The sequence below is a fragment of the Vicia villosa genome, linkage group LG3 (genome assembly GCF_029867415.1).
Source record: "Vicia villosa cultivar HV-30 ecotype Madison, WI linkage group LG3, Vvil1.0, whole genome shotgun sequence".
Classification (NCBI taxonomy): domain Eukaryota; kingdom Viridiplantae; phylum Streptophyta; class Magnoliopsida; order Fabales; family Fabaceae; genus Vicia; species Vicia villosa.
In genome coordinates this window covers 207,523,094-207,549,638 of record NC_081182.1, presented here as the reverse complement: position 1 = coordinate 207,549,638, position 26,545 = coordinate 207,523,094, and the positions used below count along the sequence as shown (strand labels likewise).

The following is a 26,545-nucleotide window of genomic DNA, read 5'->3' as shown; positions in this document are numbered from 1 at the left end:
ACCAAGATCTTAGCCAATCAGAAAAATGAGCCACATATGAGTACTATTGATATTATTCTCTTAAGCTTTTAAAGAACTATACCGCTTGATCCAAAAAAAATCCTAAGAAAGCTTATTGCTTGAGGACAAGAAACAATTTAAGTTTGGAGGTGATTGATAAGTGATAATTGCCACGTATTTTAAGCTTAATTTATACTTAATTTTATTGTGTGTTTTTATCAGTTTGTTTAGTTTTTATGCACTTTTATGTGTTTTAATTATTTTTGGATTAATGTATGAATATTTGCTTTCATTTAACTTTTATATAACCTGATTTTACCTTAATATAACTTTGCGTCAAAAAATTACGATGTTGAGACAACTTTGCTGTTCTAAAATAATTTGTGGGGTTTGTTAGACGCTGGCCTATAGATCTAGAAGGGGGGGTGAATAGATCTCACTAAGTTTTTACAGATTTTTCTACAGACTCGAGCGAAAGCGGTTCTGAATCGACTTGCGTCTATTCTGGACCGCTATTGCAAAGGTCGTATGTGTTTCAAAACCAAAGAGTAAGTGGAATTGATGGTGAAGTAATATGATAGCTAACCAATTACGTTTAACAACTGAAATCCAATTAACTTCTAGATTGACAACTTTGATTTGCAATGCAGTAAGATTGGATTAAGCAAAAACACAAACACTTGGTGATAGGTTCAAATTGATAGTGATTCAAGTTGTGGTGAATTGTGATGTTTGTGCAGAACTTTAATTCACAATTTTAACACTTGAATCGTTGATCAATTTTGCACTTATAACCAATTATGAACAGAAAGTAAAAGAGAAAGTAAAAGCGACAAGAACACGATATTTGTTTAGGCAGTTCGTCGATCGTCCTCGCTACGACTACGTCTGCCCCCAATTCCAAATTGAAATTGGGTAATCTTTCATTAATGTTGAAAGTAGTATATACAAAGAAGATAACAAAGCGATAAACGATAAACCAATTATGTCGATCCTTTGAATCTTCTTCCCCCTTAATCTTGAGCCAGATCAAGGTTATCCAAGAGCTTCACTTTGATTCCCTTCTGCAGTGTCTTGATTCCTTGAACTCCCCGTTCCTCAATCGTTACACTCAGCCGAATCCTCAATGAACGCCTCTTGATAAAAACCCCCAAGAACCACCCGTCGTGGAGGACAAAACCCGCAGATTTTATTCACCAACAAACCCCACAAACCTTCACCCACTAGGAATCTTCAATTCCGTTCCATGGACGTTATCGAACTCATCACTAACCCGCAACGCAAGAATGATTATGTGTAATTGTGTTGGAGATGATGAAGAACGAAGATGAGAAGCGTTTGTGTATCTTTCAGTCGTTGGTGTTGCTTGAATAATAACCCTTGCACAATATATATGATTGCATAACAGTTAGAACCAAGAAAAACTGATTTTTGAACTTTCTTGATCAGTTAGGTCGACCACTTGTAGTGCTTAGGTCGACCTAACAGAGCTTGCAGAATTTTGCTCCCAGTTAGGTCGACCTGTTGAAGGAGTAGGTCGACCAGAATCCTCTTCTGATGCATTCTGAGGACATTTTCACAGATTAGGTCGACCTAGTTGATGTGTAGGTCGACCTAACAGACTGATATGTAGAATTCATCAATTTAGGTCGACCTAAATGATGTGTGAGTCGACCTAGCAGGGACATATGAGTTTTTCTCCATTTTAGGTCGACCTGGGTTGATGGTAGGTCGACCTAACTGCTGTTTTTCTGCATTCTTCTTGTTCTGCTTGTGTTGAGGCAACCTATAAACATATAAACATAATGGGTTGACCTATGAGTGATCAATGCTTGCTTTTCTTTAAGTTTTGTGCTTCCGTCTTGTTGTTTGAATGCTTATTTGAGTTTGCCATGAATCAAAAACATCTTTGAGTGTAATCTTGTATTCACATACTCCCCCTTTTTGATGATGGCAAACCATTCGACTAAGCTTTGGTAGTAAATGATAAAGACTCAGCAGAGCTCCCCCGTACATCCAGCATCTATCTCTCAGCAGGGCAATCTCTCAACAAAGCTCCCCCGTACATCCAGCATCTATCTCCCCCTTTGTCAACATCAAAAAGAGAAAACAGGAGAATAGACGAGTAACAAGAGAACCATAGATAATAATGCTAGCATGTATAGTATAGTAGGTAAAAGGTAGTTAATGGTAGAATGAGACACATATGTGAGCAGGAGCAGTTTTTATGCATGAGGTCACTATAAGCATGTTAATTGATAGCATATTATAGTATCAATAATATTTTTGGAAATGAACAACAATTACGTTACCGCTTTTTCAATATGACGCCTGGCTTGATGATGAACTACCTTTATGCTAAAGAAAATTGTTAGCAAGACAAATAGATATATACATAAAGTAAAGAAATAATATTAAGAGAACACAAACGTAATTAGCCCAAATTAGAGATATCGAGTATCCCTAATTCCCTACGAATGTTGAAATATTGCTCCGTTGCTAGCGGTTTGGTGAAGATGTCAGCTAGTTGCTTCTTGCTTTCTACATGTTCAAAAGTAACGTCTCCTTTCTCTACATGATCTCGTAGAAAGTGATGCCTTATTTCAATATGTTTGGTACGTGAGTGTAAGACAGGATTTTTACTCAAGTTTATGGCGCTTGTATTGTCGCACATGATAGGTATGTGATCAAGCTTAATGCCAAAGTCAAGAAGTTGTTGCTTGAGCCATAATATTTGTGCACAGCAGCTTCCAGCAGCTACATATTCTGCCTCAGCAGTGGATAATGCAACCGATACTTGTTTCTTACTGTGCCAACTTATTAATGAGTTTGAGAATAGATGACACGTTCCACTAGTGCTTTTTCTATCGGATTTGCAGCCAGCAAAATCTGAATCGGAGAATCCTACCAAATGACACTCATTTCCTTTTGGATACCATAGACCATATGTAGTAGTTCCATGTAAGTATCGCAGAATTCTTTTGACAGCTTTCAAGTGAGATTCTTTTGGACAAGATTGATATCTTGCACACATACACACACTAAACATAATGTCTGGTCTTGAGGCAGTAAGATATAATAGTGAACCTATCATACCTCGGTATAATTTCACGTCAACCTCTTTACCTTTCTCATCTTTGTCTAGATTTGTATTTGTTGCCATAGGTGTGTCAATTTCCTTTGCTTCACTCATTCCAAATCTTTTGAGCAGCTCCGTACAATATTTAGTTTGATTCACAAACGTTCCATGACTGAGTTGCTTGATTTGTAGGCCAAGGAAGAAATTTAGCTCACCCATGAGACTCATCTCAAATTCACTCTGCATAAGCTTAGAAAAGTCTTTGACAAGTTTTGCATTAGTGGACCCAAATATAATATCATCTACATAAATTTGGACTAAGAGAATATCCTTATCTTTTCTTTTAATAAAGAGAGTAGTATCAACTTTACCTCTAGAGTACCCTTGACTAAGGAGAAATTTGCTCAAACGTTCGTACCAAGCCCGAGGGGCTTGTTTAAGACCGTATAGAGCACGTTTCAGCTTATAAACATGAGTTGGATACATGTAATTCTCAAAGCCGGGTGGCTGAGCAACATAGACTTCTTCATTTATATAGCCATTTAGAAAGGCACTCTTAACATCCATTTGGAATAGTTTGAAGTCTTTAGAACAAGCATAAGCAAGTAAGAGGCGAATAGCTTCGAGACGTGCTACAGGAGCGTATGTCTCTTCATAATCAATACCTTCCTCTTGATTGTAACCTTGGGCAACTAATCTAGCTTTGTTTCTAGTAATAACACCGTTTTCATCAAGTTTGTTACGAAAAACCCATCTAGTGCCTATTACTTGATGATCTCCCGGATGAGGGACTAAGTCCCAAACATCATTCCGTTTAAATTGGTTTAATTCTTCTTGCATGGCCATTAGCCAATGCTCATCAAGTAATGCGTCCTTAGCGTTTTTCGGCTCAACTTGTGAAACAAAAGCAAAATGATGGCAGAAGTTACTTATCTTTGAGCGTGTTGTAACGCCCCTTGAGATGTCTCCTATTATATTGTCAATTGGATGGTCTTTTACGTTTGTCCAGGCCTTGGGAAGTTCTTCATTGTTTGAGATGCTTTCTTTTTCATTTTCATTGTGAGACTCATCTTTCTCTCTGTCAGCATCTTTCTTTACAATACTTTCATCCTCATCTTCCTTATCCTTGACAATGTCTTCAGTGGATGGGCCTGCACCATTAAATGAAAGACCTTTCTCGACATATTTTGCATAAGATTCATCAAAAGAAACGTGTACTGACTCTTCTACTATAAGTAATCTCTTATTATATATTCGATATGCTTTGCTAGATTGTGAGTAACCAAGGAATATGCCCTCATCAGCTTTAGCATCGAATTTGCCAAGATTATCCTTACCATTGTTCAAAACAAAACACTTGCAACCGAATACATGGAGATGAGATACATTTGGTTTTCTACCCTTTAGTAATTCATAGGGAGTTTTGTTCAGTATAGGACGTATTGTTATCCTATTCAAAACATAACATGCTGTACTAATTGCGTCAGCCCAGAAATACTTTGGTAGATTACCCTCATTCAGCATTGTTCTTGCCAGCTCCTCTAGAACTCGATTTTTACGTTCAACTACTCCGTTTTGTTGAGGTGTTCTAGGAGCTGAAAAGTTATGCTCAATTCCATGTTTATCACAGTATTTTTCAAAAAGAATGTTTTCAAATTCTCCACCGTGATCACTTCGAATTGCAACTATTTTGTTGTTCATTTTGTTTTGACATAATCTTGCAAATTGTGTAAAGGCTGGAAAAGTTTGATCCTTACTAGGTAAAAAAATTGTCCAACAAAATCTCGAGTAATCATCGACAATGACAAAACCATAGGTGTTTCCACCTATGCTTTTAGTCCTTGAAGGGCCAAAGAGATCCATGTGAAGTAGTTCAAGAGGGCGTGATGTTGAAACCACGTTCTTTGATTTAAAAGAGATTTTTGTTTGCTTTCCCTTTTGACAAGCATCACATAGATGATCTTTTGAAAACTTCATTTTGGGTAAGCCGATTACTAAATCTTTTGAGACAACTTTATTTAGTAAGTCAAAATTTATGTGGGCGAGACGTCTATGCCAAAGCCATGAGTCATCGCCTAGAGCAACTAGACATTTGGTACTAGACTTAGATACCTCATCCAAGTTTAGCATGTAGATGTTGTTTACTCTTAAGCCCTTAAACATAATGTCTCTTTTCTTAGTATGTTCAATTGTGCATCCAGAATTTGTAAACATTACTTTAAAATCTTTGTCGCACAATTGACTTATACTTAAAAGATTATGTTTAAGACCTTCTACTAGCAGCACATCAGTTATAGTAGTAGTAGAAGGGTTACCTACACTTCCTTTACCAAGTATGGCTCCCCGATTGTTATCTCCATAGGTGACATACCCCTTTTTCTTTGCTTGAAACTCAACGAAAAGAGATAGGTCTCCAGTCATGTGTCTTGAACATCCGCTATCAAGGAACCACAACCTTTCGGCAATGTCAAGACACTTTTCCTGCAAGATTAATTTAAAGAGGGAGGTCCCCAATTTTCATTGGGTCCTTGGTAGTGAGTACACAATTTGTTGCACTTAGGCAACCATTGAAATACTCCTTTAGGAACTAAAATTCTCCTAAATTTGCATTTTTCAATGGTATGTCCCTTTTTGCAACAATAATGACAGGTAATATGATGAGAATATGGAGTTTTGCTAGTTGATACTTTTGGTACAAAAGTGTATTTACTATATAAAGGAGTATACGATCTTTTGAACTTGTTTGGATCAACTGCAAAAGTCACTTTTGGTTGTAGAGCCTTGTCTAACTTGGCTTTTAGATCTCTCACTTCTTTTTGCCAAATGTGACATGTCTCACAACCAAACCATGATGTAGGATCTAATTCAACTTTGTCCTTTTGAATGTCTAGCATAGATTGTTTTAAAGCTTCCATATCCCTTTCGGTTTTCTCAACTTTTGATTCAAGATATGAAAATATTTTCTTATTTGAGGCCAAAAGTTTGAAAGCTTTAATTGCATCTCTATGTAATTCTTCAAAAGCAAGTTTTAGTTGAGAATGAGATACCTTATCTACGAGTTCAGGTTTAAGATGACTTACAGCTTTCTTTTTCTTGTTTTGATGAGCCATGAAACATAGGTTTGCTGATTCTTCTTCATCGCTTGACGAGCTTTCACTAGATGAATCACTTTCCCATGCTATGTAAGCTCTTTTAGATTTGTTATGACCTTTGCTTTGGTTCTTCTCCTTTTCTTTCTTAAGGTATGGACAATCCGGTTTGTAGTGACCGGCTTTCCCACAATTGAAGCAAAGACCTTTGATCTTTCCTTTGTTGTCGTCATCTTGTTTGAACATGTTTGATTGCTTTCTATAGTTGATCAATCCTTTGTCGGAATGTTTTGCTCCATTTTTCTTTAGATATTTGTTGTATCTTCGCACAAACAGTCCCATTTCCTCATCATCGGAGTCTTCGTCACTACTTGTGTCACTATCCTTTGGCTCTCGTTTTGAGGTCTTGGAGCTCGAAGCTTTTAGAGCTATTGACTTCTTCTCTACCTCTTTCTCCATGTTCTTTTCTTTCTTTGTCCTCTTCTCATGCATGTCAAGGCATTTAAGATGCTGTTCATGTTCCTCTAGTTTACCAAAAAGAGTGGTAATGTCTAAAGTGTTGAGATCATTTGCTTCCTTAATTGCTGTAACTTTGGGCTGCCATTCCCTGTTCAAACACCTTAAGATTTTGTTAGTAGCAACTGCATTGGAAACAGGTCTATCAAGAGAATTTAATCGATTTTTCAGGTGAACGAATCTTTTCTGCATGCTTTCGATGGTTTCACCATCTTCCATGTGGAAAAGTTCGAACTCTTGAGTTAACGTATTGATCCTAGCTAGTTTGACATCATCCGTTCCCTCGTGGGCAACTTGCAATGTGTCCCACATAGCTTTAGCTGATCTATAATGGGAAACGCGATAGTATTCATCAACTCCTAGAGCTGAGATTAGAATGTTTCTCGCTTTCCAATCGTATGCATATTTCTTTTCATCTTCAGCATTCCAAGTATCTTCTGGTTTTGGAACAACTGCACCAGCTGCATTTGTCATAGTGATCTGAAATGGACCATTGACAATAGCTGTCCAGATGTTCCTATCAATTGCATTGATATGGACACACATACAATCCTTCCAATAGCCGTAGTTTTCTCCGTTGAAAACTGGAGCTCTATTATGAGCCCCTTTAGGTCCAGAAGCCATCTTTCCAATAAGTGTTTCACGTAGCACGGAATAAACCAGAGCTCTTGATGCCACTTGTTAGACGCTGGCCTATAGATCTAGAAGGGGGGGGGGTGAATAGATCTCACTAAGTTTTTACAGATTTTTCTACAGACTCGAGCGAAAGCGGTTCTGAATCGACTTGCGTCTATTCTGGACCGCTATTGCAAAGGTCGTATGTGTTTCAAAACCAAAGAGTAAGTGGAATTGATGGTGAAGTAATATGATAGCTAACCAATTACGTTTAACAACTGAAATCCAATTAACTTCTAGATTGACAACTTTGATTTGCAATGCAGTAAGATTGGATTAAGCAAAAACACAAACACTTGGTGATAGGTTCAAATTGATAGTGATTCAAGTTGTGGTGAATTGTGATGTTTGTGCAGAACTTTAATTCACAATTTTAACACTTGAATCGTTGATCAATTTTGCACTTATAACCAATTATGAACAGAAAGTAAAAGAGAAAGTAAAAGCGACAAGAACACGATATTTGTTTAGGCAGTTCGTCGATCGTCCTCGCTACGACTACGTCTGCCCCCAATTCCAAATTGAAATTGGGTAATCTTTCATTAATGTTGAAAGTAGTATATACAAAGAAGATAACAAAGCGATAAACGATAAACCAATTATGTCGATCCTTTGAATCTTCTTCCCCCTTAATCTTGAGCCAGATCAAGGTTATCCAAGAGCTTCACTTTGATTCCCTTCTGCAGTGTCTTGATTCCTTGAACTCCCCGTTCCTCAATCGTTACACTCAGCCGAATCCTCAATGAACGCCTCTTGATAAAAACCCCCAAGAACCACCCGTCGTGGAGGACAAAACCCGCAGATTTTATTCACCAACAAACCCCACAAACCTTCACCCACTAGGAATCTTCAATTCCGTTCCATGGACGTTATCGAACTCATCACTAACCCGCAACGCAAGAATGATTATGTGTAATTGTGTTGGAGATGATGAAGAACGAAGATGAGAAGCGTTTGTGTATCTTTCAGTCGTTGGTGTTGCTTGAATAATAACCCTTGCACAATATATATGATTGCATAACAGTTAGAACCAAGAAAAACTGATTTTTGAACTTTCTTGATCAGTTAGGTCGACCACTTGTAGTGCTTAGGTCGACCTAACAGAGCTTGCAGAATTTTGCTCCCAGTTAGGTCGACCTGTTGAAGGAGTAGGTCGACCAGAATCCTCTTCTGATGCATTCTGAGGACATTTTCACAGATTAGGTCGACCTAGTTGATGTGTAGGTCGACCTAACAGACTGATATGTAGAATTCATCAATTTAGGTCGACCTAAATGATGTGTGAGTCGACCTAGCAGGGACATATGAGTTTTTCTCCATTTTAGGTCGACCTGGGTTGATGGTAGGTCGACCTAACTGCTGTTTTTCTGCATTCTTCTTGTTCTGCTTGTGTTGAGGCAACCTATAAACATATAAACATAATGGGTTGACCTATGAGTGATCAATGCTTGCTTTTCTTTAAGTTTTGTGCTTCCGTCTTGTTGTTTGAATGCTTATTTGAGTTTGCCATGAATCAAAAACATCTTTGAGTGTAATCTTGTATTCACAGGGTTTCTGAAAATGCATCTACGAAATAAATTATCCTTGCTACTAGCACGCTTCCAACATCTTTTAAAGGGATTCAAGGAAGATTTTAAAGATGTATCTCTGGATACACCCAAATAATATACGAAATTCAACCTTGGATCATATTTTGTTTAAAATAGGTGAAAATTAGAATAACATAAATTGGTATGATTTTGATGCGTTCGAAAATGCATCTCCTGACGCATGAAGAGCAATATCAGATTTTCAATGGTGTGGTATACACATATAAAGGTGAAACGAGTATTCTCCTAAATATTCTAGTTTTGCCTAATAAAATAAAGGACAAAACTTAGGTACAATTCTTTAGGTGTGGTTCTTACTATTTTCCAATGAAAATATGACAAATATACATAAATATTATTTGGTGAGTGAAAATAGAAGATATTTGAATACGTGTAAGAAGAAATTATATACTTGTCATATTTTCATTGGAAAAGAGTGAGAACCACACCTAAAGAATTGTAGATAAGTTTTGTCCTAAAATAAATCCATTTAAAACACATCAAACCAACAAGTTATTTATTTATTTTAAAAAGTGAAAATTTAAAGATGGAAATAAAAAGTTATTTTATAAAATGTAACATATGAAAGTAACTTTTTAAATTAAAAAGATTATATAAAAAAGAAAAATGTCTAAATAGCCTTTTTTTAGTCAATTTCTAACTTTAATAAAATTGTGAATTTAAAAAATTATTATTGTTTGACTATATCAAAGTTTAATAAAATTGTGTATATAAGAAAATCATCAATAATTTATGTTAAAAACATTCACGAATGTTTGTTCTTATATTAAATGAGATCTCATGATTAAGTCACTTTTAGGCTGTGTATGATAAAAATAGTGATTGATAAATTAACTGATAATTTATAGTTTATGGTTGATAAGTGACTGCTGCTATCTAATAGTTTATAGTTGATGGGTGATGATTTATAGCTGATAAATTAATTGAAGTGTTTAGTAAAATTAGCGGTTCAACTAGCTGATAAATTAAAATTACATAAAAGGCGTATAATATATAATTATTTTATTTTAAATTAAAATAATTTATAGAGGGTAAAAATGGATTTAAGTTAAAATAATAAGGATAAAGATGTAATAAAAATGATAAGTTATAAGCTAAAATACTATTTGAAATACCATCTGAAAGAAAAGTTATACATAAGCCCGTGATGAAAAGATCGTTAGCAAACATATTGTGAGATATTGGATCGAACTCTAGTATGGTCGAAGGGTAGCTTCTTGGTTTGACAGTTCGACAGGGTTAAGCATGAAACCGAAGGTTGTTCACATGGTGATGTCGAAGTGTGCATGTTGTAGTCGAAGATGGGTCGAGCATGCAGGTGTCGAAGATGCTAGGGTTATTAGCATGTTAAATTAGGTTTTAGTGGATAAACCCTAATTTATTAAGTTAGATTTTGTATTAAGTTGGCTTGTGTAATGGGCCTTGTGGAAAAAAACCATTAGTTAGTATGTTAGGTTTTATTATAAATAGCATACTAGTCTCTCATCATTGCAACGCTGCAAATCCTGATTTAGGGTGAGAGAAGTTATTTGTTATTCTTGTAAACTTGTAATATTGTTTTCTAAGAGAAAGTGAAAGAATGGCAATTATAACCAATTCTTGTGTTCTTCTTCTTCCTTGTTATCTATTCTTCCCTTGCATTATACTTTGTTCTTGGCATTAAATTCACAACACGTATCTTTTATTGTTATGAGTTTATAAGTTATAAGCACTTCTACAAAAAACTCATGTTACATCGGGCATGAAGGAGATTTTACCTCGGTAATACAAGGGAGGTAGCAAAGGACATCGTGAAAACTTGCCACTTTGCGCATTGATTTCTGTTTAATCGAGGGGATAGTTGAAATGGTCATTGGTTCGATCCCCAACAACAACTTTATTATATTTTCAAAAGTAGTGCCACATACCTCTCGGTTTATGATCAAAACCGAGGGAAAAATATTTTTTAAAATACAAATTACATTGTTTATATTGAATATTAAATTAATTTGTTTATAAATTCAGAAAATTTTAAGGTAAAAATATATAACAAAATTTGAATCCGATCCATCGTTATTATTGTCTGGGAAGATCATATGCTGCATCTTCATTTTATTAAATCTTGAAAAGATCAAATGTTAGATGCAAGTATATTCTCAATGGCTTTTGCATTCATTTGTTTCTGATATAAAATAAAAAAGGGTTAGATAAATAAAATAAATATTTATTTATATGATTATTTAAGAACACAAACCTAGAACCCAAATATTTTTCTGCTCTTGCAATCTATTATAGAGAACTTTTTCAAGCTTATTTAAGTTTCAATGTATTCATGGAAAATGGTGCCATTATCTATTTTTCATAGTCAGGGTGCTTTTATAATGTGGCAGGGACTTTCAGAATGAATGTCTTTTAGGTTTTATGCGAATCACTAATGATAGTGTCTTGAGCATTTATACTAACTAAACGGACGAGAAAGATTTTTTTAAAGACTATGAAGAAACTCAATAAACAAGCTTAAAATTTCCCATGTCCCTGAGAGACTTTTCACCACAATTAGAAGTTCCAAGCGTTATAAAAAGTGGCTTAAAAGTAAATAAAAAACAAAATTGTTGGTGCTAAGATTCGAATCCATGACCTCGAGTGACTTTTCACCATGGATGAAACTTTCAACCGTAGTAGTAAAGTGGATTGAGAGCTACATACAACAACGGTTGTATTAAACAACAGTTGTTGTACTTCTTTTAATAAAATATAACAAATGCAGCAGTAGAACAACAACAGCTTGGAGCTTCCCACTATGGTGAAAATTCGCTTAAGAATGAAAATAAAAAGAAAGCACCTAATTGAATAGATTCTACTACGGTGGATCATTTGGTCGTGGTAACGTGGACGCTGTTGTGTATCCTTATTATAGTAGTGATATCTCTATAAAAATTGTTTTTATTTGAAATTTCTATTATTTCTCATTTAATGAGTATCAACGTTTAAGACACTGTCATTGGTGATCCACATGAAATCTTAAACTTAGACGAACTTCATTTTCTACCTCCAAACATCATCTTTCATTTATGACACTCTATTTCTACACTAAACCAAGCTTGAAAATATCATTTATTCCATAAACTAAACTAAAAAACATCATTTCTTTCATTAGAAAATTTCAGAACCAATCATCTCTTCTCCAACTTGAATGATACAATGAAAGTATGGATTCAAGTTAGCATGTTAGTTGTTGTTGTTCTTTTTTTTTTGTTATTGTTGATGTTGTTCTTGTTCTATTGAATGTCTAAAAGTAGAATAACAAAGACAAGGGGTTGAGCAAGCCAGACAAGGTGTCATGGTTGAGGACATTCTATGGTCACCATAGAACCTTCTTTTGTGTTTCCCACCTCCTCGGTCAGGTGTTATGTCAATTCTCTACTTGTCTGCCTCTACTTTTATTGGAACATTGAGGGCAATGTCCGATTTAAGTTGGGGGTATTTCCTTTTTCATTTTTTATTTTTGCATTTTAATTTTTACTTGTTTGATGTGTATTGTGTTGTTTGAAATATTTTATGTGTATGTTGAATGTATCACTGTTAGATTTCCCCAAATTAGAGCTGTTAAAAAAAATCATCAAAAAAAATTTTGAGTTTGAGAAATATCCTAGAAAGTATATAGGTTTAAAGGGATGTTAGGCTAAGCTTAGGGACTCTAGGAAAGTTGATAAAAACAGTATTACCCCTGCACCCTAAGTTTCTCGAGTAAGATACGAGTCTAACAATTATTTTGTGCCATAGTACCTTTTGTTGTTCTTGTTATTATTCTTGTTGTTCTTGTTAGTGTTGTTGTTCTACTGCTGTATTTTTAAATTTTTTAATTAAAAGACATACAACAACAGTTGCTTAATCCAACATTGGTTGTCTGTAGTGCACTATCTAGTCTACTACCACGAGCAATGGACTATGGTTATAAATAACCCACTTACAACCACACCCTACCTAACAACGGTTGTACAACTGTTATTATAGGTCTTTTGCAACCATTGTTATATGTGTTTTTCGTAGTAGTGTATTTTTGTCAAATTGAGTGCATTTTGACAATAAGGATAATTGTTGGGATATTTTTTATATAAAAATAATTTAGTTTTGCTTGATAAAATTAGGGGTGTAAGCAGATAAAAAAACTATTTAAACCAACGAACCAAACAAAACCAAACCAAAATAAAACTGATTGTTTTTTGTTCGATTCTAAAACTGAACTAATGAAAACCAACGTGGCCTGGTTCGATTCTCAGTTTTCGTTTTTAAGAACTGTCAAACTGATTGACCGAACCAAAGGATAAGAGCAACTTGTAATTTGTTTGAAAAAATAGTGCATGAAAGAAATTACATGAAATGTATTATTTTAAAAAGTAATAGCATAAAATATACCTAAAAACACGATAGTGGAAAATATACTAATGATTATAATGTTTGAAAAGAAACATTGTAAATCGATCAACCGAACTAATCCAGTTAGTTTAATTCGATTCCATTTTTAAAATATGTTAAAAACCGAATCAAACCAAACCGATGGCGATATCATTGATTCAAATATTTCTTTGATAAAAACCAGTCCAATTCGAATCGATTACACCCCAGATTAAAATCCATTTAAAACACATCAACCTAAAATTTATTTTAAAAAACTATAAAGATGGAAATAAAAAACTATTTTTTAAAAGTTTAACATTTCTAAATACGGCCTTTTATAAACTAACTATCCCTTCTAGTTCTTAAAATAAGAAAAATTTACTTTTTAAATTTATTAAAAAATAAATATATTCAAGATGATGTATAATTCAAATACATTAATTTTTAAATAAATCTAAAAAAATATTTTATTTATATTAAATACGGGAGAAAGTGTTAGAATTAAAAAAATCAAGTAAATATAAGAAAAATATCCAAATACCTTTTCTTTTGGGTTCTAATGCACCCTTTAACCCATTACTGCCTTTTTAAAATAATTACTTTTAATAAAAAATAAATTAAGACTATTTATTCATTTTTTTTAAAAGTAAAATTTTCATAAAAGAATATAAAACTTCAAAATTAAATAAAATTGGATTTCTTAACAAAATAATAATAATTATTTAATAGATAAAGATAAATTTTGAAAATGAACTAAAAGAGAATTAAAAAAAATTCTTTTTAAAGGAAAATACTTATTATTAAGACAATGTAAAAATAAGAAAGATAAAAATAATATCAACCATTCATTATCACCATCACCCCGTGATCCCAATTAAATAGAAAATTAAATTTAAAATAAATTAAAAATTATACTCTAAAATAATGACATGTGTACATTCTTGCATTTTTTCTTCAATTTCTTTTGTACTAAATAACACTACTCCTTTTCAAAATATCCCTTTTTTAAAATATATAATTTAAATAAAATATAATAAATATCACCTAAAATAAATAAAAATTTAAGACATTCTTTAAATAATTATCTTTATTTCATATTTTCAAAAGAGAAAAAGGGATATGCACTGACAGAGTAAAATATCTTTAAAATATTTTTACACTGTCAACCAATCACAACCATGTATCTAATTAAAACATAATTTTAATTTTAAAAAATTAATATGACATGTGTAAGAATTTTAATTGGTTGTATGTGAAAAATTAGTTTACACTGTGATAAACTCTTTTAAAAAATATTTATTTTTCACAAATAGAAATTCATATAAATAATATTTTTAAAATTGGATAAATATCATAAAAAATATGAAAAAGTTATTCATTTATTAAAATGTGATATTTTTCTAAAAAATCCGGTTTTTTAAAATAGAAAAATAACTAAAATAAAATAAACAATTAAAAATATTATTATTTTTTTACTATATCCACTTTTATTAAAATTATGAATTTGAAAAAATCATGAAAAATTAATTAATTTTAAAATCATTCAAAAAGCATTTTAAAAAAATTCACTTCCCTCTTTCCATGAAAAACAATGGGCCTACAAACTTCACAGCCCAATAAAAATCCTACGCTCGACATCTGTCGCCGCCATTCTCAGCTCCTATGTCTTTCACCATTGTGCTGATCCCAATCACACACGTGTCGACATTTTAAACCGTTAGATTTGCTATTCAAAATAAAGACAAATCCTGATCGTCGAAACTGATCCTCATCTGAAGTTTGAAACTCGTGTGAGTATATAAAGAGATTCTAACTAAACAACACAACATTCCATTGACCCCTTTCGCTTCTCTGACTCACCTCTCTCAATTGAAATTTTAGAGAGAGAAACAAACACAAATTCTAGAGAGAGAAAGTGAGAGAGAGAGAGCATAGGTATGTCTTTCTTCAATTCTTTCTTTCATTTTAGTTTCTTCCATTCTTTCGGGTTTGAATTGTAGTTCGTTGAATTGAATTGAGTTTTTTTTTTTTTTTTTGAATTTTTTTCAGTAATCAGTAATTGGTTCTAGTTGATTTTCATTTCTTGCTGTTGATTTTATGTTTTGATTTTTATTTTTGTGAAATTGTTTGAATTATGAAGTTGATTTTATGTTTTTATTTTTATTTTTGTGAAATTGTTTGAATTATGAAGTTGATTTTATGTTTCGTTTTTGGTGATAGGGAGGGGTAAAGGATTGAAGACTTTTGGAAGTTGAATTGAAGCTGACATCTTCAACGGAAAAAAAAAGGTGAAATTTTGAATTTTTTTATTTTTTTTATTTTTTGTTCTGTTTGGTTTTATGGATTGTTTTACTATGTGAGATTTAGAAATGTTGTGGAAAATTAAATTTTATAGTTTATATGATTTGATATGATTCAAAAACCCTAAGATTGATTTTTGGACTGAATTTGTGTTTTCTCTCTGTTTTTATTTTGTGGATCTAAATTGGAGTCTATAAACATAATTAGGGCACAGTTATTTTTTATTTTTTTTTACTTTTGTGGTCTTTGCTACTTACTGCATTCCATCACCACTTGGTTGAAGGCTCCTAGTTCTAGGGCATGGTGAGGTGGGAGTGTGAGAGTAAGGGTATTGGTAAGAAGAAGATTTGTAGTAAAAGGGGGTGAAAGATTTCAATACATGTACATCTTGCAAATTTTGTTAAGCCTCTTGAACCTTTTTGTGAGTTATATATGTAGATAAGAGATTGACGTATTTAAAATGATGTAACTTGTTTTTAATTATTAGGGTTACACATAGATTTTGTTTTGTTTGAATTTTTTGGATGTTGGGGAAATGGATTGTGAATAATGAATTCAATGTTTGGATTGAAGGGGTTTTTATAGTTGGGGTTTAGTTTTTCGATTTTGTTGATTTTAATATAGATTTTGTTTGTTTAATTGTGTTGATTTTGATGTCTATCTTGAAAATTTTAAATTTCATAACTTTCAGTTGAACAAGCTTGAAATATTATTCAATAGAGATGGTGTAATAAGGTAATAAATTAGGATGAAAATATCTGTCTGATTGGAATGCATCTACCTTACATGGAATGTGTCTTTCAATCATCTTGATTTGAATTTACTTGCGTGTTAACTACTATGTGTGATGATATGTGATATTATTATAGACATTATGCAAATTAGCATAGTTTGTCTATGATCTATTTTTTTCATTTGATGTACATATAATTTGTATGACTTACTTTTTGTTTTTGTTTCTTAGAGGTTAATAAGGCAAAGGAAAAAGGGTCAACAGATTGAAATGATGTTAGACTATCCTTCAGAAGCCTAACATTGATGCCAGCAGTTAAAATGGTGGCTAAATCACCTATCACTTGCAAAAGAAATGGGAAGTATCCTCGTGTTTCTCATAAGTCAAATAGAATATGCAATAAAGTATGCAAAAGATCGTGTTTGATGGTCGGAGTTACCAATGAAGTGGAAAATTTAGATCTATCAAGCCAGATATCTTGTAATGGTGGTAAGCTTTAATACTTTACCATTCTGAATGCAAAACCACTATTAGTTGCTGTTTATGACTCTTCTAGGCTTATATGATACAAGCAAAGTCACTTATTAATTGCACATGTTTGATATAGGTTTTTTTGTAAATAAAGATTCTTCAAAGGAGGGTGACAATGAAGAACACCAAATGCCTTCCAATATAGATGCATATGAGGGGCAGAACGGTCTCTCAGTCAATGGTTGTGCAGAGTCCGTAGTAGAAACGGTAAGGCTTACCTTCATTTCATGGATCATATTGATACAAATTGTTTGTCTTTTGGTACATTATGTTTTATATGCATGCAACATAAGTGCATATAATAATTTATCTGAGTGACAATTCAATCTCACTATTGCTAATGGTTGACACTTGACACCACTTGCGCTGAATTGAACATTTTGCTTGACTTTTGAAGCAAGTTTTGATATGCAATAGTTAAAGTTATTGAAGTTATTTCAATGCTATCGCTTCATTAACTATTTGTTTTGGATATTTATTCTAAGATTTAGTTGTATGTATTTGTTAGCTAGGATTTTCTATTCAATGAAGACCGATTCATTGCATATTAATTTGGCTACTTCCATTGTATATTCCTAAAAAAGAAAATAGTGAAGTGTTAATGTTTTCTGTGCTTCCCATTATTCACGATGATGATTTTCATAGCAGGATTCTTTTCCGGTTTCTGTTCCTGCAATCTCAGATTCAGATGCGTTGTTAGCTTATTTTAACAGGCCTGACGATAACCTATTTGATGGAGGTACCCACTAGAGACAATACTTGTTAAAACTGTTTTATTTGCAATGATAAAAAACCTAATTAATGTGATCTTTTTATAGTTAATGGGGAGGAAATCAATACCCTACCTGGTCAAGTGGATGCCAATAACTTTTCCAATTTCCAAACACCTGATATGCTGGAGTTGTATATGGATGAAGCATGTCTTGATGGGTTTTCCTTCGACGGGGTGAATCTATTTGATGATAGTCTCTACTATAATATCCTTAACGATCTTGAATTTTTTGAGACAAATATGATATATGATCTTCCCGCCCTTGAGGACACCATAGGAGTGGCTAATTTCCAATATGTAGAGTCTTCTGAAGAGGTTCATAAGCAGATTCCAGATTCTTCATGGTTCAATTCCATCTGCCATCAGGCCAAGCCTGTTATGGAAGAGCTTGATGTCAGGTCCTGTCAGTTTGAATCTGGAAGAATAGATTATGCTGATCAAGAGTTATTGATAAAAAACTTCTTGGAGGTATCTGACGAGTCTAACTTGTTACCAGCTCTAGTAAGCAGGGAGACAAGTAGAACCAAGCGTGTTACCCTTGTTCTTGATTTGGATGGTAATTATAATTCCACTTTATCTGATGCGATTTTAATTTTACTCGTCTTATTTGAACCTTTTTATTCCAAAAATGTATGTGATGTTATTATTACCTTCGCAGAAACACTGATCCACTCTACAATGACACAATATGATAGTGGTGCTGACTTCACAGTTCAAATCTTACTTGATAAGGAGTACACTGTTTATGTGCGAAAAAGACCCTTCCTCCATGAGTTTTTGGAGAGAGTATCGAAGATGTTTGAAATCTTCATTTTCACAGCAAGTAAAAAGATTTATGCCGAGAAGTTGCTAGATGTTCTTGATCCCGAAAAAAAGATTTTTTCTCATCGAGCATACCGAGATTCGTGCATCTTTCAAGATGGTACTTACACCAAAGATTTGACTGTTCTTGGAATTGACCTTGCAAAAGTAGCCATAGTAGACAACTCTCCGCAGGTATTTCTTATATTTGGCTGGTCCTCTATTTATTGTCTATGGTAAGTAAATATACTAAAATTTCGTACTTTTGTTCATTTTAGGTGTTCAGGTTGCAAGTTAACAATGGAATTCCTATAGAGAGTTGGTTTGATGATCCATCTGATTTTGCGTTAATGTCTCTACTTCCTTTTCTGGAGAAATTGGTCGACGTGGACGATGTCCGCCCCGTTATAGCAGAGAAATTTGGGAATAAATTTTAGCTCATTGGCATATATTCTGGATCTCATAGCCATTCATAGAAGCAGTAGATTATTCTAATTTTAGGATACTGCATTAGTCAGAAATAAGTCAGAAATAACTCTGCCTAGTTGTTTTTGCAGATTTTAGTTTGACTCTAGTGAGTTGTTAGAAATTAGTTATGATTATGTGATAGCTCCATAGCATTTTTATAAATTGTACAGAAATAATACAATAGTTTGGTTTCAAATTTTGATTTGTTAAAAGTACTATAGAGGATGTATTATTGGGGGAAGTTTATATTTCAGAAGCTGTTTATACATGTTGTTAGTTTCTAATTTGCATTTTATCACAAATTATACAAGTTCTATTTTATTCATTTTCTTTTAAACGAGACCTATAAGAGAACAAATGTGTACTTTGTCTGCACATACTTTGAGATCGGAGTGAAGTCATCAGGTCGACTGAGAGTAAACTTTACTGATGGATGGGAGGGATTCACAACAGAAAATTGGTCATTTAAGCCGGTCAAAAACTGAATGAATTGATCTTGTTGATCTCATAGCTTCATACCTACAAGGATGAGGGTATGTACATGAGGGTATGTACATGCAGGAATTGGTCGATAAGTAACAACTACAAATTTTTCTAATGTAAAAACCTCTTGAATACATTATTTTGTGTTTCTTGTAACCAATGTGTAGGAGGAATGTAAATAAGCACTTGAAGTAAAATCTATTTGATTTTAGCTTTATATACACAATAAGGTAATACTATATTACATTATTTTTCTGAGGTTTGACAGTAGTTTCAATTTCTCCCAATGGATTTTGTTGGTTCATCAAGCAAGCTATGACAAATTGATCATGTAGCCAGAAGCAATACAGACAGAAACTGAAAAAGTAAACAGAATAAAAGTAACCAACCATCAACATGAATCAAAGTACAAAGTTTCAACCATTCTTTCTCAAATGAATTAGGAGTATATTCTTAACAAGTCTCCAAAGTATGAATTAAACATGCCAAGTCTAACAGGGTTGTAGAGTCTTTTAACATACAAAACATCTTTTTTTCCAAATAGAGATTGTTGTTGATACTCTATACAATGGAATAAAGGCGCATACTGCACATACTGCAAAAAATAAACCAGTATATGGGAGTACTAGTGATCTTCTAGTAATTTCATATTTATAAAGACAACTAGTATCAAATTAAGAACATCACATTAAATATGAGACATGAATTATACAAGTTAAAAAGATAAAATTTCAGATTTATTACTCTAAACATAAAACATTTCCCTAGTATAAAATAACAGAAACCTGTAAACATAGCAATTACAAAATAAAAAACATAAACATAAACTAACATATAAATTGTGGTTGAAATGCTCGAGTGACATCCTAGCATTAATTAATAACATTAAGAACAAGGTGATATCAAACTCTCGGTGCAGATTTCTGGAAGGGTTGGAAACAATGAAGTAACCTTAAAAGTGTCATTCTTAAAATCGTAAACTATCAACTTCTTATTCCATCTCTCCACCAACAATACTTGATCATCTTCAAAAATATCTAATGCCTTGGTCAAGTAAGAACGCCAGATACCTTTTCTTTGACCTGGCAAGTTAGAGAGTTTAAACAATTTAGTCCAAGACTCTTTAATTCCATACTCCTTCATTATCCAAATATCATAATCACAAATTATGCACAAGCAATCCTTCAACACACACAATTTCGACCTCCCATCAAACTCTGCATGTTCAGGAGGAAAAATCTTTTTATAAGAATCCTTGCCTAAATCAAAAGAAACAATAAAAAGTGGAGGACGCCATTTAGTAGAGGCCAACCAATTAATTGTACCGCTGACATTTACTCCCGATTGATCAGAGCCGAATTCAGTAGTAAAAGGTAACTTCTGAAAGCTTCTCCAAGAATTGGTTCTCAAATTATAAACTTTTATTTTAGTTGTATCTTCAATGACATCACATCTATAGGAGTTGTAAAGAACAACCACTTTGTAATTATGAGAAAGATGATCATAACCGAAGCCAAACTTTGCCGAACCAGCCACTTGTGGCTTTTCAAAAGGGGGCAATTCCTTGAATTTTCGAATGGAAGGATTCCACAATACAACAAAAGTGTTATGAAAATCGGCGAGACAAAGGATTCCATCACAAGAGCCAACAATGTAATGTAAATAATGTTCAAAAGGGCTGTAAAATGGAAAACCAAGTTGAGTGAAATTAGTAGTTAGGTCTGTGAAAAGGGATTGGAATGGATAAGACCTTAAAACAAACCGCTGTGAGGGATCGTCATAGCTCATGATGTGGAGGTTTGGCGTGGTTGACAGATTAAAGTGCTTTCGGGCAAATTTGTGATCGGATATTAGAGAATTCCATGATTTGCAGACACATCGAAATTGGAGAAGAAGTTTGACGGATAGCCTAGAGAGGATTTCTGTTATGAGATCAAAAGGAAGAGTAGGGGGTAAATTGATGATGTTAGGGTTCCGCTTAAAATGTTTTCTGGCATAGAATATTAGAGAATTCCAGAAGTTGGCTACACATTGGAATTGGAGAAGGTCCTTCACTGCATCACAGTTAAACATGGTACTGTTAGGGTTTCTTTTCTTCACAGGAGAAGCCATCATTGTATCCGAGAGCGAAATGTTAGTGTAACTAAAGTTCCTCTCACAAAATACATATATATATATATATATATATATATATATATATATATATATATATATATATATATATATATATATATATAGGGGACGACTCAAGTGAGAACACTTGGTTAGTATGAGAAATGAGAACAATGAATCACGACCATTAGATTTGATTTTAATGGACTGGATTAGTTTCTATTTCTGTGTTGATTTAAAATAAATATTAAGGATCATGGAAAGAGAAATCAATCCAGTCCATTAAAATCAAATCTAATGGTCGTGATTCATTGTTCTCATTTCTCATAATAACCAAGTGTTCTCACTTGAGTCGTCCCCATATATATATATATATATATATATATATATATATATATATATATATATATATATATATATATATATATATATATATATATATATATATATATATATTCATTGTTCTCATTTCTCGTAATAACCAAGTGTTCTCACTTGAGTCGTCCCCATATATATATATATATATATATATATATATATATATATATATATATATATATATATATATATATATATATATATATATATATATGGGGACGACTCAAGTGAAAACACTTGGTTATTATGAGAAATGAGAACAATGAATCACGACCGTTAAATTTGATTTTAATGGACTGGATTGGTTTCTCTTTCTAAGATCCAGTCCATTAAATATTAAGGATCTTAGAAAGAGAAACCAATCCAGTCCATTAAAATCAAATTTAACGGTCGTGATTCATGGTTCTCATTTCTCATAATAACCAAGTGTTCTCACTTGAGTCATCCCCATATATATATATATATATATATATATATATATATATATATATATATATATATATATATATATATATATATATATAAAATGTGAGAGAAACTTTAGTTACACTTACATTTCGCTCAGATAGATGATGGCTTCTCCGAACTTAAAGATAGTGTACTGTTAGTATAAATTTGAGAAGCTGTTTATACACGTTAGTTTTTAATTTGTATTTTATCACAAATTTATACAGGTTCTATTATTCATTTTCTTTTAAACGAGACCTATAAGAGAACAAATGTGTGCTTTGTCTGCACATTCTTTGAGAACAAGTTGTTGACAGGAGACAATTCTATTGCAAGATTGTGTTAAAATCACAACTTCAAATACCGACACAAGAGAAGATTGCAGCGGAATAAGGCGAAAGATCGAAGAAAAAAGAAAGAAACAATCAAGTTTCGATGTGTGAAACATTGAACAAAGAAGCAAAGAAGAAATAGAATCAGAAAGTTTTTATGGTGAAGGTTGGAAAAGAATGAAGAAACTAATCAATCTCTCCATGAGAGATCTCTACACACACATACATACAACTCTATAGTCTAGCATTGTTATGGTGTTACCTTTATACAATCAATTCTTCTAACTAACTCTAACTAACCATCATAACGTGTAACTAATCTTGTAACTAATTTGATGCCTTATGTAACAAGTTATCTCTACTAACTTGTTACTTAATGTGTGATCTTAAGTGGTATAGTATAGACCATGGTTTTAAATTGCGGACCGCATCACCTGATGCGGCCGCAATATTGCGGTTGCGGTAGTGTCCGCATCTGCATCAGGCCGCAATTGCGGTGTGATCGTAAATCACATTAAAAACCGCATCAAAACACCGCAACGACCGCATCGTAACACCGCAACAGCCGCATCAGCCCGCATCGGACCGCATCAGCCCGCCATAGATGATACATTGCTAGCAAAAATCATTTAATCTATCTTCCTTTCTATTTTTATTGTAGATTTAAGGTATGGTTTGAACAAATTAGTGATTTTCAAAGTGATGACAAACTATTAATGAGATGTGTATGAAAAATTAGAGACAAAATCGAAGACATGTGAAATATAAACTAAATAATAAAATATAATATTTTATGCTTTAAATATTAAATTCACGCCGCAATGACCGCAATCCGCATCGCAGTAACCGCAATACCCGCAACCGCAGTGGCCGCAACCGCAGCCGCAATTTAAAACCATGGTATAGACTACATCAATATTGCAGTACAGAATCACATACTAGGGTCTTGCATTGGGTGTATGAGTTGCGTATCTAGTTATATGAAGAATTGATGTAACCATTCGTTGGAGCTGGATGTGTGAGGCATGTGTCAATGGTTATACTGGTGATGAATACATGCTGGTTAAGAGAAACATGTTTTTTTTTCTCCAAATTGATACTCTATACAATGGAATAAAGACACTTTCTGCAAAAAAAACCAGTATATGGAAGTGCTAGTGATCTTCTGTTAATTTCATATTTATGAATTTTCAAAAGGGCAACTAGTATCAAATTAAGAACATCAGATTAAATATGAAACATGATATACAAGTTAAAAATAAAAAAAACAAATGTGAGCACGTTGTTTCAAATTTATTACTCTAAACATAAAACATTACAAAATAAAAAACATAAACTACCATATAAGTATTGGCCGGTTAAAATGATCAAGTGACATTCTAGCATTAAGAACATTAAGAACAAGGTGATATCAAACTCTCGGTGCAGATTTCTGGTAGGGTTGAAAAGAATGAAGTAAGCTTAAAAGTGTTATTCTTAAAATTGTAAGCTATCAACTCCTTTTTCCATGTCTCCTCCACCAACAGCACTAGATCGTCTTCAAAAATATATAATGCATTGGTCAAGAAAGAACCCATACTTTGAGCAGCCAAGTTAGAAAGTTTGAACAATTTAGTCCAAGACTCTTTAATTCCATACTCCTTCATTACCCAAACATCGTAATAAGAAATTATGCACAAACAATCCCTCAACACAACTAAATTCGACCTTGAATCAATCTCTCCGTGTTCAGGAGGAAAAATCTTTTGATAAGAATCCTTACCTAAATCAAAGGAAACAATAAAAATTGGAAGAGACGATTTATTATAGGCCAACCAATTAATTGTACCGCTGACATATGCTCCCGATTCATGAGGGCCGAATTTAGTAGAAAAAGGTAACTTTTGAAAGCTTCTCCAAGAATTGGTTCCCATATTATAAATCTTCATTTTAGTAGTGTCTTCAATGATATTACATCTATAGGAGTCGTAGAGAACAACCACTTTGTAATTACCAGAAACATGATCATAGCCGAAACCAAACTTTGCCGAACCAGCCACTTGTGGCTTTTCAAAAGGGGGCAATTCCTTGAATTTTCGAATGGAAGGATTCCACAATACAACAAAAGTGTTATGAAAATCGGCGAGACAAAGGATCCCATCACAAGAGGCAACAATGTAATGTAAATAGTGTTCATAAGGACTATTAAATGGAAAACCAAGTTGAGTGAAATTAGTAGTTAGGTCAGTGAAAAGGGATTGGAGTGGATAAGACCTTAAGACATACCGCCGCTGCGAGGGATCGTAAGGGGTTATGACGTGGAGGTTGGGTGTGGTTGACAGGTTAAAGTGCTTTCTGGCAAATTTGTGATCGGTTATTAGAGAATTCCATGATTTGCAGACGCATCGAAATTGGAGAAGGAGTTTGACGGGTAGCCTAGAGAGTATTTCTGTTATGAGATCAAAAGGAAGAGTAGGAAGTGAATCCATGATGTTAGGGTTTGTTATATCTGACTGCTTGGTTGTTGAAAGTTTAAAGTGTTTTCTGGCGAATGATATTAGAGAATTCCAGAAGTATGAGACACATTGGAATTGGAGAAGGTGCTTCATTGGAATGAGATCACAGTGAAGAGTGGAAAGTGAGACCTCTTCTGAATCGGTAATGTTTAGGTTTTTTCTTTCTATACGTGATGCCATCATAGTATCAGAGCGATAAGTAAAGCTATTTATATATTTCGGCTGGTTCGCAAATATTTATGAGTAACCTATGTAACCTCAAATCATGTTAGATTTACTTTTTTTTTTCTTTCATAAATTGATAACACTAAAGTTTTATTCAAATTTTATGTAACCGCCAAATTGATTTATTTAGATAAATATGAATAATATTTTTGTATTATTAATATATTATTTTTTTCTATATTGAGTTAAGAGATTAATTAGAATACACTGTCAGTGTAAAATAATTTTACACCATCATTCAATTAGAACGAAGCAATTTAACACATGAGCTAATATGCTTCGTTATAATTGAATGATGGTGTAAAGTTGTTTTTACAGTGATAGTGTATTCTAATTAATCTCTCGAGTTAATATGCTAAATTTGCTAACTAACTTATTTAGTATTAAATTTATTAATTATATATTAATTAATTTTACTAATATTTGAGTTTATTATTGTAAATTATAATTAAAAATAGTAATTTATAGTAAGATTCATGTAAAATATATGTTCTGCTCAAGAACAAGAATGATAGATTAATTCAAATGTTGGGCTCCTGTTGAGGTAGTGCAAGTCTTCAGTGCGATAATGTTGGAGTGGATCTGCAAGGTAAACACTTTAACTCTCGAGCTAGGGGTTAAGTCCACAAAAAGAAGTAAAGGGAAGTATGAAAAAAGTGGATACCTTAAACTTTACGAATGTTGACTTTTATAAGATGAATAATTTATTGGACTTTTATCGCTTTGGATTTAGTGCTTGGGCCTTTTTTATATTGGACTTATGGTCGGCCTAGAATAACTGCCCCCATGACTTGTCGTGCAATGTTGAATGAGAAGTCTTTTGGAATTCAGGTCGGCCTTTTGCTGTCGGGTAGACCGCAGAGGAAGGTAGAAAGTCTAGGAGTGGGTTATGGACGAAGTGAATAGCAAGCACATTAAATGCATTTCCCATCATTTAGATATTTTTTCGATTTTTTTAAACAAGTGGCCCCGAGATCGTAAGTTAGGGCGTGACCTTTCCATCTACGGTGCTCGAGTGTACACAAGTACTATTGTGTTCCCAAGGTAAGGTCTAATTGTTGTTCTCTGACTCCCTATTTTCTTTTAATCATGATCGTTGATTGCTTGGTCTGCTCTACTAT

General features: G+C 33.2%; 3 protein-coding genes across 5 annotated transcripts; 1 reads left to right on the top strand and 2 right to left on the bottom strand.

The window, feature by feature from the left end:
• The first annotated feature begins 15,178 nt into the window (after positions 1–15,178).
• LOC131593406 (mitochondrial import inner membrane translocase subunit tim50-like) lies at positions 15,179–19,148 on the top strand. 3 transcript variants are annotated; one of them, XM_058865892.1, is made up of 8 exons: positions 15,179–15,281; positions 15,567–15,633; positions 16,610–16,869; positions 16,988–17,118; positions 17,557–17,650; positions 17,730–18,239; positions 18,342–18,679; positions 18,763–19,148. In XM_058865892.1, exons 3-8 carry the CDS (start codon positions 16,686–16,688, stop codon positions 18,919–18,921), a joined length of 1,416 nt encoding a protein of 471 aa, XP_058721875.1. In that variant the 5' UTR covers positions 15,179–15,281; positions 15,567–15,633; positions 16,610–16,685; the 3' UTR covers positions 18,922–19,148. The 3 variants fall into 3 exon arrangements, with proteins under 3 accessions (XP_058721875.1, XP_058721874.1, XP_058721876.1); XM_058865891.1 differs by having other exon boundaries at positions 15,567–15,634; positions 16,614–16,869; XM_058865893.1 differs by having other exon boundaries at positions 15,567–15,634; positions 16,612–16,869; positions 17,560–17,650.
• A 1,057-nt stretch (positions 19,149–20,205) lies between these two features.
• Positions 20,206–21,554, bottom strand: LOC131657219 (F-box/kelch-repeat protein At3g23880-like). Its single transcript, XM_058926683.1, has 2 exons — positions 20,748–21,554; positions 20,206–20,652 (listed from the first exon to the last, which is right to left on the bottom strand). Coding segments are annotated over exons 1-2 (804 nt in total). The 5' UTR covers positions 21,551–21,554; the 3' UTR covers positions 20,206–20,651.
• Positions 21,555–24,098: 2,544 nt separating this feature from the next.
• LOC131659826 (F-box/kelch-repeat protein At3g23880-like) lies at positions 24,099–25,379 on the bottom strand. The gene has a single exon (XM_058928954.1). The coding sequence runs from the start codon at positions 25,377–25,379 to the stop codon at positions 24,099–24,101; it is 1,281 nt and encodes a 426-aa protein (XP_058784937.1).
• Positions 25,380–26,545: the final 1,166 nt, after the last annotated feature.